This window comes from Ptychodera flava, chromosome 5, assembly GCF_041260155.1.
Source record: "Ptychodera flava strain L36383 chromosome 5, AS_Pfla_20210202, whole genome shotgun sequence".
Taxonomy (NCBI): Eukaryota; Metazoa; Hemichordata; class Enteropneusta; family Ptychoderidae; genus Ptychodera; species Ptychodera flava.
Window position 1 is genome coordinate 1,937,325 of NC_091932.1, and position 21,838 is coordinate 1,959,162.

At 37.4% G+C, this 21,838-nt stretch overlaps 1 protein-coding gene across 1 annotated transcript in view; it reads left to right on the forward strand.

Annotated features, from left to right (window-relative positions):
* The first annotated feature begins 269 nt into the window (after positions 1–269).
* The window catches only part of LOC139132760 (short transient receptor potential channel 4-like), a 37,957-nt gene continuing 16,388 nt past the window's right edge, over positions 270–21,838 (forward strand). The window contains exon 1 of the mRNA XM_070699023.1: positions 270–581. Coding sequence (XP_070555124.1) covers positions 419–581 — 163 coding nt within the window. The 5' untranslated portion in view covers positions 270–418. The remainder of the gene's footprint in view (positions 582–21,838) is intronic.

The window sequence follows — 21,838 nt, forward strand, 5'->3', positions numbered from 1 at the left end:
ACGTTGCCGCCAAAATTATCCTTACTATATAGTGCATGAGATTAAAAATACTAGTAAGTGTTTTCATAACGATTTCAACATGTATATTTGCACAACTGATTGTGGCGTCAAGAGATATTGTAAGTCTTCTAAAACACGTTTTGTCGACTTGGCAATTCAAAACGTGGTTGACGCAGTTCGTAACGACATGACAGTTTGCAGAGTTTATTCAAATTTTAATGACATTAATATTCAGCAGACGATATAAATGACTCCCTAGGTCAGTACGAAAATGAGCAACTCATCGTCATGCCTAGCTATATTCACGAAGTTTGTTTGTTGCGGAACACACAGTGTCAGCCACATCTTACGAATAAAACTGCTGTACATGTTTAGGTCGTGATTGTTTCCCAGAAAACGATTGACACGTGTGTAGAAAATGGTGTCCAGCGCCGTAGAGAAGCTTTACCTGGTAGCTGCTGAAAAGGGTGATAAGAAAGCGATGAAATACGCTCTTGAGTACTGCAAAGGACTGAATGTGAACTGTACCGACGCAAATGGAAGGACTGCATTGGTGATAGCTATACAGAATGGAAATACAGGTACGTGTCGATGTGATAGTTGCTAATTCCATGAAATCACGCAGCATTTGAATATTACTGGGTTGTGGCTCATTACAGAAATTTGCAAATAATATCTATGTATGTCAATCGAGCTCGAATCTATATTTGAATTCTCGTAATGTTAATTCACACAAGATCGAGTTCCATAGCTGTCCTTGACAAAACAAGTTTGAAGCTGTTTTGTGGAACTGCCCACTTTCATCTTAATCAAGTAAATATACTAAAATGAGGAATGGACATTATGAAACGACCACTTCTGCAAAATCAAATAAAAACTTCAAGCACTTTTCCTTTCACAAGGTTTAAAGTTTTTGCAAAGTTAATTCTTATGTCTTCTTTGCAATTATGAAAATATTTACTTCGAGGGTCGGGCTGCCTAGATATGCATTTGTTGACAGATCTTATCGTAAATAGTATAGTAAGCAGAGAGTATCTTTCATCCAACACATCTTTCCAAAGCTTTCTGTTTTTCAAATTAGAAAAATGATGGCTGTACAATACATACGTAATTGTATAATTTGTGACCACGCAACCGTTTTCAATTTATCGGCATAATCATAATAATCGACAAGAATAACGTAAACGTACCTCTCTGAAATATCTACGTATTGATTGATCACTTTTCCAGACCCTCGATCTGGAACTATCAGTAAATCGATCAAAAGTGATACCTGTTTTAGGTCAAGTTAGTTGGTTTGGTATAATTTTCACTGCATATACCATTTAGCAAACAAGAAAACTTGCTCATTCAGGAAGACGTGGGCGCTATGCAACACACTGTACTGGAGAAGATTTACTGAATGGAAGGGAGGTGGAACCGGAAGTATTTACCAAACAGACGATGGAAATAGATGGGAAAAGTTTATAATAAACATGAATGTATTCTATAGAGTCACGTGATAATTTGGATTTTTGCTTGAAGAATTATGAAAATTAACATTTGAAAGGACAATTTTAGTTGCAATCATTATGAAAGTATACTTCCTTTTGTGAATATTCTTTCTCCTCTTTCACATCTTACTTGACATTTTACTTGACATTTTGTGAATAAATAACGGTTAATTAGTTTTATCGCAAGACAAGTATCTCGCACACCATCTGTGTCTTGGCTTTGGACTTGACTTGGTACATGCATTAGTCACTCTAAATGCTATAGATTGTGACTGATAGATTGCTCCCTTGTTATCGTTTCTCGGTCAGTGTGTCTCCAGTCATGTTTAAATAGTTTCGGATGTTTGTCTTCCATTTCAGCATACCTTCCCTACGGTACCGTCGCCAAGAAGGAAAATCTCACGTGTTTCTATTTTCTTTGAGCAAAAATATCCTAAAGGTTAGGCTCGCATATCAGACTGATTAACAGATATGTGCCATCGATGCGTGTAGAGCTATACCAACACCACGTCTCATGAAAATATGCAGTTTTCCATTTGTCATCTGGAATTATAAATTCCGGGAGGGTTCTCCTTTTGCATGACATTTCAAACAATATTAAATTCAAACCCACTGGCTCGATGGTTCTCACTCCTCCGTCATTTTGATATCGACACATAAGCTTACCATGGCTTCAATTCATTGAAAACGAAACTTTTCTGCTGTGTGGTATATTCACTGTATTACGCAGTGAAATGATTTGTTATGTAAAATGACTACCAGAAAGCTAAAATCCGGAGGTAAATTTAAATGGAAAGTTAAAGATCGAATAATGTTAAATATCCTGTGGTTTATATTGATTTACAACATTTCACGTCTGGTGCCATTTTACATTGTGTGCATATTTTCGAATATGAATTGTATGTAAATAGTACTTCTAGTTTAATGAAAAACGCCAAAATACACTTATACAAACTAAAACCAGTATCAAAGCTCAAGTAATCTGGTTGTAAAACGAGGTGTAGAATGGCATCGACGGCTGAATGCAATAGAGTAGACTATTTGCAGAGCTTGTACCGTTCTCCATGAAATATCATCCATTGAAATTTACAAGGAAACCAGGCCAGTCATAGTGTGTGTGACCTGGTGTGTGTGGTCCTGCTTTGATCTTGCCAAAATAACATTTTAAAACATTCACATATAATATCATGCCAGCAAAGCCATGTCATGAAGACTTGAAGTGAATTTGCTACAAAAGCGTCCGTCAAACATCTGCTTATAATACATTCAAAGCTTGTGCATGTCCGGGTAACTGAGCCAACGTTCCAGCGTCAATGGACAAAACATACCCGATCAGCGCATTATTTGTCAATATGAGTAGATTGTCAAGATATTAGCTATATTTAGGGACCGTTCAGTTTTTACGGCCTGGGGCGGGGGCGGCAAAATCTTGTCACCGGTGTTCAAAAAAATATAGACCCCCCTGCATTTTTCGCGAAAAATGATGACCCCCCCACCTTTGTCAGACGAAACAAATTGATGAGACCCCCCTGCTGAAAAATAACCAAAACCTATATGTCAAATTTACCCGCACGGTTTGAATTTGAACTCCGGTACGCGGCGCACTTTATTCATATAGCAGAGATGCCAGTGCACAAACTTCTCAGCCACATCCGTGCAAACGTCGGTTACTTAGGACGACTGTAAGGCAATTTTAACTTCATTTCCATAGACAACTTATGTCCATTGTGTAAAGTAACCTTTATTAGAGTGGTTCGCCAAAGGCAGCCCTCCGGTTAAGAGGGTCATGGGCCATTACGTAAAGTAAACTTCATTCTAGTGGGCAACCAAAGGTGGCCCGCTGGTAAAAAGAGGGTCGATCATGGCCATTGCATGAAGTAAACTTTACTGAACAGGGCCGCTGAAGGTGTCCGGCCGTTAAGATGGTCATGGGGTATTACAATAAAGTCAATTTATTGTAGTGGGCCGCCGGAGGCGGCCCGCCGGTAAAGAGGGTCGATCATGGCCATTGCATGAAGTAAATCTAATTGGCGTTGGCCGCCAAAGGCGTCTGCCCGTTGAGAGGGTCATGGGTAATACATAAAGTATATTTATTGTAGTGGGCCGCCGAAGGCGGCCCGCCGGTAAAGAGGGTCGATCATGGCCATGGCATAAAGTGAACTTTATTGTAGGTATTATGTTTTTGAAAATGTGGTGACCCCCCCTTTCCTACCAGTGAAAAAGTGATGACCTCCCCTTCGCGGATTCCAAAATTATGACCCCACCCCTGAATTTTGCCTGCCCCCCCGGCCGTAAAAACTGAACGGTCCCTTACAGAACAATTTTGATATGGGGAACTTGTGTAATACTGCAGGTTTAAGTAAACGAACCACTTCATATAAAATGTCCTCTAAGTAACATGAGCGCTTAGATAATTGTAGACAGTGTTGCGTTACTTTTCCAACTTAGAAATACTGAAAAATGACAGGAATAATGGAAATGGAGAGAACGTGCTGGAGAAGAGCAGAATATCAGACATGATATTAAACGCATTTCGACATATTTTAACGTAAGACTGGAGACTGTAGCAGACAGAAAAAAAAACAGATGATTAAAAATACATTGACAGCACAGCTGATGAAGCTTTAAAATTATTTTAAACGTAAAACTGCAGCTTCTGTAGTATTATGCAAAGTACCCTACTAAATTACACTTAAATGGCCTGTAATATAAGAGGCAACTGTTTCATAAAGATCCAGTATCATGCTCCTCTTTGTCCATTAACTGTCATTTGTTGTTACAGTTGTTCGCAAATTGACTGATGCATACCAAACATGTTCTTGGTCTTATTCATAGATTTCAGCTGAGACATGTCTGTAAAGTCTCAAATAAACGTTGTCTCACTTGCTGACCGAGTTCATGAAACTCGCAATGGCGATTATAGATGACCTCATTTTCTCTCAGAATATCGGCGTAGTGGGATCCGCCATTATCTTTAAGAGATGTGTCAAGGTCAGACCGTTGAATGAGGTTACTCGGTTAGAGAACAGCGTTCAATGAAAATGAACGATGTGAATTAATTTGAAATGTATGGAGAGTTTTGAAAATCGACTCTGTGGCCAGATTAACAGAATCTCACACTCAAATGACAACTAACAGGAGTTTGGGAATTTGTGTCTCCGGCCTGTGTGTGACAGAAATTACGTAGCGAGTGTGAGGCATTCTATCCCAGCCGGTACGAGTGTGAGGCATTCTATCCCAGCCGGTAGGCGCATTGAGTCATCTTCCCCACTTCCCTTCAATACTTGCAAAAATGTAGTTAGCGTATTTTATCGAGGAAAACGCAATTGCCATCAATGAGTTTCTTTGATAATATATCCCCTTCGAAAAATATAGTCAACCATTACCCAGATCAAATGTTGTCACTTTTCTACCTCTAACAGCACTACTACATAATTGTTTTACGATGCACCAGTCAAAGATAAACATACCGCATCGTGCTCTGGAAAATTTCACATGTTTGTCACCGTCGGGGGAGTATACAAAACTCGTTCACTTTGAGGTATGTCATCTTCCCGCGTAATAATTCTAGGTTTTGCAGTAGGCAACCCCTCATTCGTCAGATAATTCGCATGCCCTGGAGTGGGCCCGGGAAAAGAATAATAAATTTGTTCGTCAAACGAAAATACATTTCACTTGGTCAATAATACAGAGCGTGAGAACAAATCGATCCCACACTGGTGTTCTCACTATGATAGCGCACACATACCAGTGAAATGAGAAAGGGCAAATCTATGAGTATGGGCAGTTCTTATTATTTAAAATTGCTTACCAACTCAAACCATACATCCAAATTGATACTATTACATTCCATGCACAAAGAAAGGTAATTAATTACCATCTCTTCATAGTACCTTTCTAATAGCTCATGCTGAATTTTCGGAAGTTTCCTCGTAATGGCCAATATCCGATGGCATTATTTATTTAGTATAGGTCTTACTTAGATTAATGGTTTTGAATAGATCTAATGCAATTCTGTGACTTACCTAGAGTATTAATTGGCGATAATTTCTCCGCATTGACAGAAGAATTAATATTGTTCATTGAAGAATGTCATAGAAGAATGACTTTCAAAGTTCCTCCTGCGTAAGTGAGAGCAGAGACCACTACGATTATGTGCATTAGAATATCGTATAACACAGTCAGTGGTCATCAAAATCATTTACTAGGTCATTACACAATATTCAAAGTTTGTCTTCTACTACACAAAGCTACTTTTTACAGACGTGAAGTGCCGAAAGTTTTCTTCATTTCTCAAAAGTTATTTAGCGTGTACTACTTTGGTATTATCATGTTAATCGATGTTCAATGAATGGCTCAAGTCCAGCTCTAACAAGTCAAAACATCCAGTGCGCATGCACGTTTCATTTCCACTAGCATCAGCTAAGTGCCGATTCGTGTCGAAAGTTGCTCAACAAAATAATAGATAGGATCACAAAGAGTTAGTTCTATGGAACTAAATAGTATTCCAAAAGACATCATTGGGCATACATTTTTTCACTGTACTAGCTTGATGTGTAAAAATATCCAGGATGTAAGCTTACTCATAACTCAACAAACGCTGATTTTGTAATGTGTTTACAGCGATCCCAGCAATATCCCTTGAAAATTCTCCTTCAGAGTGAATGATTTGTACCAATAAATAAATATCTGTCAAAGTCCAACATTTGTCTTTCCACAAAAGAGTGCCTGTATATGAATAAAACTGCTGTCCCCATATTTCTTTCGTTGTCTACCAATCCTCGTTTGAATTCCTAAATTCCACTGTAGTTGATCATAAGATTGCCAACATATAAATGTTTATCACTGTCATTGGTTTGAATTTATACAAAGCTTCTAATTCCTCTAGACCAGTAGACTTGTCAACATGTTCCCTTGTAGTGAGATTTGGTTACCGTTACTAAAAGTAAATTATCTTGATTCTTTTAGGAGAAAGAAATATTTTAATAGTGTTTCTATGACGACAGCTATTGTTATTCAAATAGATTGAAGTTTCAAGCATGTCTGAGTAAAAGTCGCGAATAAAAAGGCAAAAGAAAACGGCATGCCTATTAGCCATATGGGATATTTGTGCCGACTTTGAACAAATTTGTTACCGATATGCTAGAGTGAAATAATAATATATCTAGGGGACATACTGCATTACACCAAAATTTACATGTGTGCAATTAGCCTTGATTTACTTTGGGAATGTATATCATTGAGTTTTTTTGTATAAATAGTATCAAATGAATTGCGAGTCGCTTGAACAGTTATCTCTTGTAAGTTAATACACATTTCCATTTTTATTGCAAAAAATCAAAAGTTTAAGTTACTCAGGGCAATGTCACTATTACTTCAGTCATGTAGAGATCATTCCATTTTAAAAATGTTTAGATTACATAATACACTGCCATCGTGGCATTTGACTGTAAATCCCAAACATAAAATGGAACCCATTTGACTGTGAGTCCCAAACATGAAATGGAACCCATTTGACTGTGAGTCCCAAACATAGAATGGAACCCATTTGACTGTAAGTCCCAAACATAAAATGGAACCCATTTGACTGTGAGTCCCAAACATGAAATGGAACCCATTTGACTGTGAGTCCCACACATGAAATGGAACCCATTTGACTGTAAATCCCACACATGAAATGGATCCCATTGGGTTTTGCAAAGTAAACTCACAAAGTAGACGGCATTTAGTATACTTCTGTACAACATACTCTCTGCTGATACAATATGCCTGTTACGTAGTTGATCATATAGTAATGTTTACCATGACAACGCTTTGTTTTAACCTTTCTGTAGATAATATGAGTGTCATGTAGGGTAATGAAAATATCATTTCTCTCACTCAATACAAAGTGTAAGCCTCCATGAAGACGGATTTTGGAAATTTATTCAAAATAAGGATCCAGTATAAAACCCAGTCTTCGTGAAGACAGGTTTTGGAAATAATTCAAAGGATTTTTTTTTCAAATTCAAATCCAGCAAACCAATATTTGACCGCGAAACCAATGGACCAACATTATATTGATTCGTTACACCTAATGAATTTACTTACGCCAGTATGCAGGATTAAATAGTGTGCATTATTGACAAAACATTTAATCGCATATAGTCTGAACAGTCCCTCACAATTTTATCAATCATATTTAAATATAGTTAAATACAATTGTAATTATTCATGACATCTAGCTAATTATCTTGGTTTTTTTAAGGGAGCACTAGAGGTCAGTGAAGAGAGCAATCCTTGACGGTTAACTGCAGCCAACAAGGTCAAATTAATTTCAGTTGAACGCATATAGCATATACGTTGGTTAGAGCAACGTTGTCAGTATTGTTCGTCATGCACAGATACTTTTGCTCTCAAACTTTTACAATTCTTTTCTGATCTACTACTTATGAGGGTTCATTATAAAGCTCTTGGTGTAAGAAAACTTTTGACCGTCATAGTTTTTTTCGAAAACTCAAAATTTTATTTTCCTCCATAGAGGTAGCACAGGGATGGCGGCCATTTTGAATTTCAAATATCGGTAAATCTTGGGTTATTTGTTTCTTTTGAACCCAAATTTGCACCGTGACCCCTAATTTTTTTATTTTGAAAGAGAACGGCTGAAAGATTCCTTAAGGGACTTTTTAGCAAAAGTTTAAATCTTTTACTTTCGAGGTGCATACGAGCTTAAGGCAAGTCATAAACACAATGTCTGATCTATAACAAGTAAATATGGATCCTTTCAACGTTCATGATTAAATTTCATTTATTAAAACGAATATTTGACGCAAGAAGGTTTGCGTATTGTCAAACGTTTGGTGAGGGTAAATTGCCTCAGGGAAATGACTTAAACTAAGCTGTATTCACATTTAGTCGATGTATTTTCAACTTTCAACTGTCAGCTATTCATCAACGGCATATCCTCAATTTCACATCAATATCCGTTTCGATAGCGAATTTAGAATCAAAGTCTGGAATGCGAAAGGAAATTTTATGAGGGATGAAAGCTGGAAATGGGACAGCTGCTTTCACTCAATTGAAACGGCTTGTTGAGAACTATTGTGTTCTATTTGTCGAATTAATTAAGCGGCATTCTATGGCGGAAACACATGTCCCCATTGCAGGTCTAATTCGTGCTACTGTCGTCCGGTCGGAAATATGACCAACTTTCTTAACGACTGTGACAACGACATGACATATTGATTACTGAATCCATGGTCAATGGATCGTGCTTAATAGCTCATGTGACCTTTGTTATTGTGATTTCAGTTTTATTATATATTGAAATAAATCGAAGGGATGTCCGCCGATCGCATGCATAAAACTAATGGAGTAGGAATTGAACATAAATTATACGGAGTGGGTCCATATTTTGAATAAGGATTACTCATACCAAAAGTCAGGGTAAAGGTTATTAAAATTTATTATATTTATGATATTTATTTATGCATCGATGTGAAAATTCACAGGAAACATGACAAAAAGCAGTACAAAAAGTAAATCAATTCTCGTTCAGTCCTATTGCTGTATCTATCCCTAACTATAACGGTTTTATGTGACTACGCTTTGTCTTCAATAAAAGTGTGCATGGACATAAATAATAATAATAATATGGGAGATTTGTAATCCTCTTAATCTCGAAAATGAAGACAGTTGGGGTATAATGAGATTAAAACAATCACTGATTGAAAAAAGTGCTCTAATGGCACGAAGAAAAGAATGCAAAACGATGAAATGGTGGAGGCTGATTGAGTGTTTGTTTCAAAGTGAATGACAAATGTAACCAAAGGATGTTTTTTCTGTATGAAGTAGATATGCACATTAAAGTATGAAAAGAGTGTTGTGAATACAAGAAACAAGATAGAGTGTGCATAAATAATATAACCAAACATTAAGTTATCTCTTAAGTTAAATTATTTCAATGACGCTGACTCTATTCCACTTGAAGTTCTTTTAAAATGACAAATGCCTTTCAATGTTCATGAGCTGCACTTGGAAAAGTTTGTCTGCAACTTTTTTTTACATTCGAGTCATTGTTTTTTTGAGACGTGTCAAACATTTAATGCTTCAATATAAAACCTAAAAATGGCTCCGAATTATATCGATTCACCTGTGATATGTATTTGTAATTTACAAATATTTGCCTTTTCATCTCCTCCAAAGTCCTTATCAGTCTGTGTTCAACAAATATTATCAGCCAGTCTGTGTTCAACAACTATTATCCGTCAGTCTGTGTTCAACAACTATTATCCGTCAGTCTGTGTTCAACAACTATTATCCGACAAGACTTACCTCTCTCCGCGATGTAACACTTCTATTTTAACTTACACTGTACGTTTCCTTTGGGATAGTGGCAACGCTTTTATCCTGTCGTCAAATTGTGTTACAACGGACACATTACATATACATAAATCACTTTAACTACCATTTAATTTTTACGGTCGAGGCGGGAGCGAAATCCAAGGGGGTCACTTGAAATTTTAAAAACTGCAATTGTGGAATGTCATGTTTTCTTCACACAGCACAGAAAGAGGGTTGGTCACTTGGTTTTCAAAAACATGTCAACCTGGTAAAATGTAGCCTTATTTCAGTGCTCAAAATTATTGTTGCACATAAGGTGACCCTTTTTCATACACTGAAGTCATTATCTATGGTGTAAATACAATTTATATATCTTATTAACAACATTCTTTGGCAAGTTTATAAAGACTTGTCTTGCCATAATTATGCCAGCACAGAGTAAATGACAGGTTCCATGTCACTCTAGCTGTGGAAAGGCTAGCCACAGGTGCACGTTATATATTAAAAGAAGTTCTGGTCTTTGTTTAGAAGTTTACTTTGCGCAGTTGGGTGGCTGTGCTGTTTATATCTAATTTCAGTTTGTTTTCCATCGTCAATTATCAATACTGAGACACGATGAGTAAGAGATATACAAAGTGTATATTTTTTGTATCGTAACTCTCTTTTATAGCAAAGCAGTATGCGCCTCAAAACTGAACTTTGAACTTTAGCTCAAACTGTCCCCTTAAGTCAGGGGTCAGCGTATAAAAGTCGGTATTAAAGAAACAAATAACATATTGTCGATATCTAAAGCGCAACTTCACCCGCTCCACAGGCTTCAAGTTCACACAGACTTCAAGATCACACGGCCGTCATTCGACGAGGAAAAGTGAATTTTCAATTCTTACGAAAGTAAGAAACCGCAACTTCACACGCTTCACAGGCTTCAAGTTCACACAGGCTTCAAGTTCACACGGAATTCAGGTTCACAAAGGCCAGATGTTCACACAAGCCGCAGGCTAGCAAAATATTACACTCATCTTAGAGTCAGGTCTATATGGCACAATCTAAACTAAATTATATATATATATATATATATATATATATATATATATATATATATATATATATATATATATATATATATATATATATATATATATATATATTGTCAACATCCAAACAAGGAAATAGTAGTTTTTGTAAAAAGATTTTCCAACAATCTTGAGCTCATCCATAAAAAGTACATGAACGAAAGTCGGGAGATTAGTTGCATCTGTTTTTGTCAGAACAAAAGGACATTTGCATATTTGTTATTCTTTCTAAGAGAATGACTTATTACAACTTGTAATCCAAAAGGACTACATTCGTTGTACTCTGAAGACATTAGTCACATTAACTGTATACATTTTGGCATTTCTTGAAACTAATTAGATTGTTTGATATAATCAAATAATCATTCAGATGCTTCACGCTATTTTTTATATGTGATGAATAGAAAATATTATTAGATAGGCAATCTTAAATAATTCAAAACGAAAATGAGATTGTGAGTACGGTACAATACATTGTTGACAGGGGCACCAGAACAATTTTCTGTCCCCAAGCCGTTACAAATTGAACGGTCCCTACAACAAGTCATGAAAGGTAGCTAGCCTGTGAAACAAACTTTTTTTCATGTAAATCTACAAACGATTGATATAATATTTAATGGCAGACTGTAATTGATGTTTGGCACACATACAATTATGACTATGTTAAACTGAATCGAAGATGTATTCACACAGTTAAATCCTATTTCCGCATCTATTCCATGCCATAATCAACTCTAATTATGCGACTCTTTAAAACTCTGCGTGAGTGAAAGCTTCCTGTAATTATGATTCACATCCTACTTAAGCAATTAATCAACTTTCCAACGACTTCCTGCAAATCAATACGAGGCAAATACAAAAATTTACATTCCATTGTTATTATTAGGCTATGACCACACATTTCAAAGGAGAATACTCAAACCTCCCCGCTACTTACATTCACCCACTCAAAACTCCCCGCTACTTACATTCACTTTCATCACCCACTCAGAACTTCCCGATACTTACATTCACCCATTCAGAACTCCCCGATACTTACATTCACCCATTCAGAACTCCACGCTACTTACATTCACCCATTCAGAACTCCCCGCTACTTACATTCACCCATTCAGAACTCCCCGCTACTTACATTCACCCATTCAGAACTCCCCGCTCCTTATATTCACCCATTCAGAACTCCCCGCTACTTACATTCACCCATTCAGAACTCCCTGCTACTTACATTCACCCACTCAAACCTCCCCGCTACTTACATTCACCCACTCACAACTCTCCTCTACTTACATTCACCCACCCACTCACAACTCCCCTCTACGTTCATTCACCCCAATCTGAAATCTCCCCTACAAACATTAAGGGACCGTTCAGTTTTTACGGCCTGGGGGGGGGCGGCAAAATCTTGTTGCCGGTGTTCAAAAAAAAAAAAAGACCCCCCTGCGTTTTTGGTGAAAAAAGATGAGCCCCCCCTTTGTCAGACGAAAAAAATTGATGACCCCCCCCCCCTGAAATATAACCAAAACCCATATGTCAAATTTACCCGCATGGTTTGGATTTGAACTCCGGTACGCGGCGCACTTTATTCGTGTAGCAGAGATGCCAGTGCACAAACTTCTCAGCCACATCCATTGAGAGGTAAAGAGGGTCGATCATGGCCATTGCATGAAGTAAACCTAATTTGAGTGGGCCGCCAAAGGTGTCTGCCCGTTAAGAGGGTCATGGGTAATACATAATGTATATTTATTGTAGTGGGCCGCCGAAGGCGGCCCGCCGGTAAAGAGGGTCGATCATGGCCATGGCATAAAGTGAACTTTATTGTAGGTATTATGTTTTTGAAAATGTGGTGACCCCCCCCTTTCCTACCAGTGAAAAAGTGATGACCCCCCCCCTTCGCGGATTCCAAAATTATGATGACCCCCCCCCCTTGGATTTTGCCGGCCCCCCGGCCGTAAAAACTGAACGGTCCCTAACCCACCCATTCAGAACTCTTCTCTACGTACATTCACCCATTCAGAACTCCCCTCTACTTACATTCATCCACCCATTCAGAACTCCCCTCTACAAACATTCACCCACTCGGAACTCCCGTCTACTTCATTCACCCACCGAATAAGAATGATGTATGTGGCAGTGGCATATCACTGTTCATTTGATGAAAACTGCTGTGTTCTTTTGTACTTTTGGCATTCTATCGCATTTGTAGAATTCCTACACCACAAGTTGCCGTGAGAATTTCTTGTAGCTAACATATTGCTGTGTTTTAGCGCCCTTCAGCATGGTCACAGTGTTCACCATGGTCACAGTGTTCACCATGCAGTGTTCACCATGGTCACAGTGTTCACCATGGTCACAGTGTTCAGCATGGTCAGAGTGTTCAGCATGGTCACAGTGGGTTGTTCTCCATCTTTTTGCCACTGTGTTATCTTTGTCAATTTCTATTAGGTTGTCGTCCTGTTACGGAGGATTGATTTGGCGAATACAGTACAGATTTCCATTCTGCCATAATGAGATCTATTTGACTTTGTGTCATTGTATCAAGCAAACACAACTATATTGATTATCATGATTCGCTGGGAAACGAAGAAAGGAAACAGGCCCTTGTCTGAGAAAGGCTGGAGAATAAGAATGATAACCGTGACCATAGACTTGATTTTATACCAGACACTACCCATTGCACAGGTTTGTGGGAGTATTCATGGAAAGAAACATTATCTTGTATGCTACAAGGTACAGTTAAGATCTTCCTCCTTGTGTGGGCATTACTTTTGACTAGGCATTCTCGAAAGACACACATTCATTGTCGCTAGGCAAAGTTGGCAGCAGTTGTAAACTTAGGAAACATTGAGCATGCGCATTTCATGCGTGGCAACATATTGACAAAATATCAAATAAAGGCACAAATGATACCGCATCATCGCGTGACACGAGAACTGTCGATGATGATGACAGCTCTCCTCAGTCAGATCATTGAACTTATCGACGTATGAAACAAAACGCATTGTCATGGAGACAAAGCTCAAAATATCCTCATATAAATGATAATGAGCTATTATATTCCGATAAACCAATCTTTTTAAACATCCTCAAATGACAGACTATATGTCGAACATATTAATGTAAAATTTGCATGATGAAAATACAGAGACGTCGAAAGAACCATAATTATAATATTCTTCGGTGGAATCTTGCCATCTGATTGGCTTGAGCCTATGTTAACGTTTATATTCGACTAAGGGATGGACCATTAGACCTTGGGTGGGGGGTGGTCACAATGAAATTGTGAAAATTTTTTTTTTACTATTGTAAATTTCTGAATTTTTTTTCCAATTGAGAGTAGCTGTGCAAATTTTTTTTTCAGAGTAAATTTTCAGATTTATAATTTTTTTTTAGTTCGTCGCTGTCTGAAGATAAAGAGGGCAAAGATGTGGTGCCAAGCACCACAAGCGGCCACGCAAGCGGTCAGGGGGGGGGGAGGTCAGGAGAGGGGTGTCCCCCTGCTGCTGTTGGAGCTTTTGAAAAATAGAGATTAAAATGGTGTTATTTGGTGGCACTTGGGGAGTATTTTTGCGGGGGGAGGTCAGGAGGGGGTGTCCCCCTCCTGCTGTTGGAGCTTTTGAAAAATAGAGATAAAAATGGTGTTCTTTGGTGGCACTTTGGGAGCATTTTTTTCGGATTACACATCTTCCTCTGAAACATGGTCTTCTTGCTCCTCAGTAGCTTCCTATAGTTTTGAAAATTGACTATTTTGGTTTCCTGGCTTCCCTTTCTACTGCGTGGTGAAATGCCTACATTCACCCCACCAAACATCATGCATATCTCATGATTTACAATTGATTTTGACAAGCTGAGAAGCTAAAATAAGCTAAATAATATAGTTAAATTTGCATATTTGTGTTTTTAGAGCAATTGTTGCCCTTTTTTGATCAAAACATCTATTTCTCTGTATTACTTTAGCATGTCCAAATTGATAGGATGTGTATAGATGTGTTGAAATTTCAATATTTGTCTTTTTAGGGCAATTTATGCCATTCATGGTCAAAAAATCTGTATTCTCTGAAAGGGCTTGTCCAATTTCTTTGAAATTTGCTACACAAAAATGATTATTCATGCAGATTTATTCAGTATTTGCTATCGAGAAACTTTCAAAGTTCAACCCTTTTGTGTGTTTTTGTGTTGGGATTTGTTGGATAGATGGCATTCTACGTAGTATATTGTTGAATGTTAAAACATGTGTTGCTGTTGTTTTTTGAGGCTGTTTTTTGAGAAAAAAGAATTGAAAATGCCTTTTTGAAAGCAAAATAATACATAATGACTTGATATGTTGTTTTATCATTATTGACGTGTTTCTACTTGTTCACCCATTCTTGCATTCATCATTGCAATAAAATGCTGTGAAAAAAATGAAACTGATGTGGCCTGCATCTGTTAACCTTGATCTTAAAAGGCAAATACAACTTTCTGTCTTGACAACCATACCATAGTTTCAATGTTTTACCTAGTGTACCTGCTTGGTTTGTACGCAGGAAACAAGTAGAAAACAGGCTCTATAATTTCATAATTTTCAAGTGATCAGAATACAAAAGTCCTGAAAAGATAAGATAATCACAACTTCCAGTATAAGGGATACAGTCACTCTAAATGTATAAATTAAAATTAAAAATGTGCCTGAAGGAAGTACTAAAAAATACAGAAAGTTGCTTTCTGTCGGTAAAATCTAAAAAAAATTCAAAATTTTAAAGACTTTTGCAGAATTTTTTTTTTACGCCTTTGTCTTCTTATTTATTTTTTTTTTATTTTGCAAACTAGTTTGAAGATTTTTTTTTTCCTAACTTTCTGCTCTGAATTTTTTTTTTCTGTTTTTGACCACCCCCCTCCCAAGATCTAATGGTCCGTCCCTAATCTGATTAAAATCAAATGTAGAGTACGGCGACGTGGTATTCTCTTGCTGTCGCCTATCAGAAAACAGCAAGAGAATACCGCGTACGCGTAAGTAGACGTTGCCGTAATCTAATCTGATTGTACTCAGATTGATATTCTACAGGAAGACCTGCGCAGCACGCGTGTGACATTTCAGACATTTGCAAGCTCGCGCATATTTCGAACTCAAGCTTGAGAGCTCAACGCGCCATAATGTCGGACAGGTAATCGAGTTGAGGTTTTGATTGTTAAATTCAGTCTGGTGCAGCTTAATGAACTCACAAGAGTTTGTACAAACAGCGACGAAACAACCAAATAATATAAGGTTATTCACAAAATACCGGGATTTATGTCCGAGTACATCGTGCAGCGGAGGTATTGTCCTCGACACTACGCGTCTCGGACAATATATCCGCTGCACGATGTACTCGGACATAAATCCCGGTATTTTGTAAATAACCTTATTATTATACACCGTTTTAGTCCAACTTTACCTGAAAAAATTTAATTTAGACTTTTTTGGATGCTTCTCGTGCACTGCACTGAGCGATCGCGAGCAGACTGGGAACGCGTTCAGCGCGTCCGCTAAGCGCACAGAGTCGGAACCCGCGCTGCGCAGTGCGCGTGGTAGAAATTTTACGTCAGCAGCATAATTTCACTCAAATTCACCGGTTTTGGACTGACCATGATTTGCTTTGTGAAGTACTGAATGTTAAGAAGTATTAATTGTTGTAAAAATGTAAAATATTCTCTTCTTTTTCCTCGCGTTGACGTAAAGGTGTTTTGAGGTCAAAGGTCAAATAGCGTCCAATAACACCTAAAGTTCAATTGTACTCCGCGTCAAAGTTATTGGACTCCACGTCCTCTGATACCGAAACTTACTGTACGACGAAACTCCATAGGTTACAGACGTAGGTGTATAATAATGAAACTTACTGTACGACAAAACTCCATAGGTTACAGACGTAGGTGTATAATAATATTCTTTACGGCCCTGGTAACGTTCTGCACAGATTCGGATTAAGACTTGACCGGCCCCATCGCTTTGCTTTCCACGGCAGCAGTAGGCTAACTGGGTAGCCGAGCAAGGTTCACATGTCCATGGTAACCTAACGATCTACGTAACAGCCTATCACTAATGCGACAGTTTACTGAAGTTTATACATTCAATTCGCGCTGATTTTATATGCCCAGAGACTCACACATCCGACTCATACAGTCGCATTGTCTAAAGGATTTTGCTCTGATATCAGGTTGATAGAACACGGAGATAAAAACTTGAAAATACTGAAATTTTACTTTGTGTTAGAAAAATCGTGTAAAGCCACGGAAGTAAAACAAATGACAATGTTAATTTCAGTCCAGACTGAATGTTATCGGCAGTGCAGTGTAACGACGTCTGCCGCGCGTGTGTCGTCGTCTGCGATTGCACTGCAGGAGGTGCTTTTTCAATTTTTGTTACCTAAAATACCTCAAAATCAGACGGCGATCGATAAAACCAAGAGCAACAAGAACAAAACGAAAGGAATGTGAGTTTTGAATATCAAGTCTATGGCGAAGCGAGCGTCAAAATCGTTCTCGGAAAAGGTGTACGAGAAAAGTGGCAGTTTCACGTAGAAAACGACTTCCAAACGACAAGAGAACGTGTGACATCATCAGAACATGACGAGAGCGCGCAGAAAGTGATGACGTATCCGGTTCCGTTCCGTTCCCGTATGAAATCTTAACCTCTCTAATAGCCGTATCAGGGCCGTAAAGGTTTTATCATATACCTTATGGAATGATAAATATGTAGTTTACATAATATCTAACATTGTTTAGGAGATAAAAATGCATGCGATATCGAATATTCATCGCCATTATGTCATTTTTTCATAAATACGATGGCCGCTTCATGTCGCGGAGTGACATACATAATGACGTCATTTATTTACCTGCAGAAATCTAGAACGCACAAAGCAACATCCGTACTATTAGATGACCAACAGAGATCAAGGCTGAAATCGAGGTGTATGTCAAAAGCGTGATGTCAATTTATTGTAATTTATACTGAACAGGTACGCACTTAAAGGCCCATGAGCTGCAACTCTGCGAAATTTGTCCAACCTCCAATTTCCTCAGATATTCATTGCAATCTGCAAATTGAACGATATAGTCATCAACCGTGCCTCAACAACGTTTGCTTGTAGCAGAATAGGCAAGAAATTTAACACATTTTTGTTCATTTTATATTTCCCGCCATTTTCAAAATATTGCCATGTTACGTGAAAAACAGGGAATTGTCTGTCAAAGTGGAGTGAATCCCTTCCCCGTCCTTTCTGTGGGTTGCACCATGTTGTATTTGTAAAGATTCAAATGTGTACATGCACCATTTACGCTGTTTATCATGTAGTTGTATGGAGGTGACCATATTTGGGTGGGGCACCCGTTTATTATTTATCTTCTTGAAACCTCTCCATGCAGTCCCACTCAGTGGGTAATTATACTTGAGTAAACGTCTCTGAGTAAGAACATTTCTATGAACTAATTTTAATCCAAAAATAAAATCATGAAAATAATGTCAAAAGTTGCAGCTCATGTGCCTTTAAGCTTAGGTTGCGTTCACAAAAAACGGTTTGGGGGGGGGGGTGGCTGGAGGAATTCAGGGGGGATTTGAAAATTTTGGGGGTAGTAGAGGGGAGGACTTGAAAATTTTGCTCTACCTGTAAGGGGGGACTTGAAATGTTTTGGTTCCTTTTTATGTTTTACATTTTCCAATTCAAATTTTTGTAGGTAATTCAATGAATAATGAATACCATTTTTTATGTCATCCAATTGTTGTAATGTTTGTAAAAGTTTAACAAAATTTAGAAACTATTTTGTTACCTTTCATGACTTTTATCTCGAAAAAATCTAAACATGTGTGATTTGTTGTAAAAAACCAAACAAGCCCATAAATAACAGGGCAGAAGCTGCAAATGTTGATGATTTTTGCAATATTTCTATGTAATATATCAACTACAGTTTCTTGCTGTCTCCCTACAGCATGCTCAAACTCACAATATTCGGTTTGTCGACAAAGCCTGTATATATTAATATGTATTATATCATATCATGCTACCATGCGCCATTCTGATTGGACGAGAGCTCATTCCACCGATGCTAAAATACTTTTTTAGCACTGATAGCGGTGGTAAAACGGGCCCCTAAACCAGCACTTTCGAAAATTGCCCGGTCGGTGCATTTGAACGTACCTATATAAACCATAGACCCTCGAGAAAAACAGAAACAGTCCACTTTGTTTTCAAAGACCGAAGACCGAATTTTGATACACAGATAAAGTGTGGGTCTGTACCTCACCTCTTGGTGTAAATAAGTTGGGATCGATGATGAAAGACATCTCTGAAGCAGTACATTTTGGGTGTGATGCACACAAATATTAGGGCGACAGCGCACCGTGCACTTTGCTTGATATTGCGGGAGTCGAGACGCGATATATCCTACCGCTCTTTAAAATGAAGATAGTATTCGTTCATAAACAAATAAATTGACACTTCCTCACAGTAACGGTATGTCAGATATTCTTTACTAAAGTTTGGGCTGTAACAGACCGGGATGTCCTGACGATGTAGACCAAGCAGTTCAAAATAACAATGGGATGACTCCTGGCGACTGCGACGAAATTTGACATCAAATATTATATTACCTTCACATAAGCTATTTCTAGCTCCCCGTCACATCTCTGCTCTACGAGCATGTAAAACATGGTTACGATTCATACCTTTTTGTTGTTGTAAATCAAGAATTGTATTTTTGTTTCATAAGAGAAAAATTACATCAACAATTATGTAGTTAAGACAATGGAACTTTACAAGAAATGTGACGAATAAATAAATAAATAACTAAACATACGGGACAGGTGGCAAGGTATGTAATTTTATTATCAAACGTCTATAAATGCACAGATATTGTTAATTTTATAGTGGAAAACAATTGTTCATGTTTCTCTCATAGAGTACAATGTATAGTGAATAAACATTTCGGTGAAATTCCAAAATAAAATTTCTTGCACACACATGGACTTGTACCCACCCTATATAATCAAGTACACTAAAACTAATTATAAAAATGTCTATAAATGCGCAGATATTGTAAATTTTACATTGGATAAGAATTGTTCATGTTTCTCTCGTAGACTGCCATGTACAGTGAATCAACATTTTCGATGAAATCCAAAAAGCGAATTTCTTGTACACACGTGCACTTTTTATGTTCTTGTGTTTGTGGGGGAAAATTGTCAATAGTTTGCCCTGTAAACCCTCATATATTATGATTTGATATTTTGGGTGAAGCACTATATCAGCCACATTTTGCCTTCTCATACCTGTAGTTGCACGAAATATGGTGACCCTCCCGCAAATGCATGAAATTTTATTCCCTTCAAAGAAAATGCTTGCGTAATAATTTGCGACCCTCCCTCCCAAAACGCCAGCCTTCGACCCTATAATATTTATCCCTAACTTACATAACAATTAAACCAATTGTTAAGTAATTACTTAGCTGATACTGTTTCAGAAACTGGGGATACTGCAGTGATTAAGGGGAGGGTCAAGTTTTAGAATGTCGGACAAGGGGAAGGGTCGCACCTTAGACACGAGAATAGGGGGAGGGTCACAATTTACAGTACAGGTATGCACCGAATTCAACCGGCCCACCCCCTTTAATTAGTGAAGGTTCCCTAATATTACTATTCCTGACAATTCTTTGGAAATCAGTTGACTTTCCAACAAAATGGCATTAATTTCCAAACCTGTAACAATAAATTCGTTAAACAATGAGGCAAACCGTACAGAAATAAATCGAATAAATTATATATATATATATATATATATATATATATATATATATATATATATATATATATATATATATATATATATATATATATATATATATAATATAATATTCTAGAATGTTTTGATTGCATTCTCCACGAAATTGACCAAAACATTTCAACTATGGAGCACTCATAAAAATGACGTCAACGTTTGTACTTTATCTGCCCTGAAACTAGCCCTTTAGGTGACAAGTTAATTCCAAATCTCAGAAGCAAGACAGTCGGTTACAATTTCGCCGTTGATGGCGGCAGCATTCCGATAAAAATATTTGGTACACAGATTACACCGATTTTTAAAATTTTTCTTGCATCTCGACACTGCGTGAAAAAGCCTTTGGCTCAACAGTCTATCAAGTTTAAATAAAACATAATAATTAATATAAGATTTATTTAGAAATGATAACGCGAATAATAATGCTTAAATTTCCGTGAAAGTTTCACCATAGGAGTATTTTGGGTCGAAAAAAACCAAGTATGATATCGATTTCACTGCCCCATGTTTCCATGGTAACCATTTTAGGGATTGAAAATTTTAGTGTTTCTAATATCCCAAGAAAAGTTACTTTGATTGTTATGAAAATTATCTAGTGGGGGAGTTCGGGTCAGAGAACACAAAAATCAGACTTATTTTAATGTTTCAAGTTGCCATAATAACTATTTTGGGATTGAAAATGTTACTTTTTCTCTAATTCCTATTAATGAACTATTGATTGATGTAACAATTGATCATAATGGTTTTTCTGGTTAGCACACCAAAACAAATCACACACATTTTAATGTGAGATTTTTCCATGGCAACCATTCAGGAGTAAAAACCACCAGTTTTTCAAAGATTCCACCTAAAATGCAGTAATCAGAATGTTGTATCAAAAGTATATTTTGGGTTAGAATGACCAAATATCCAATATAAACATCCAGTAATCAACAGAAATATTACACCAAAGGCGTATTTTGGGTTAGAAAGACAAAATATGATATGCATTTTTACTGCCGTGTGTTTCCATAGCAACCTATTTGCGTTTTAAAATTGCATTTTTTTCCAAATTCCTCTTAAAGTAATCCCAGTTACTATGCAAATGCTCTCCTAAGTGAATTTGTCACAGCATGAACTCCATGTTCATTTTTGTTTATGTTGCCATGGTAACCATGTTGGCAAC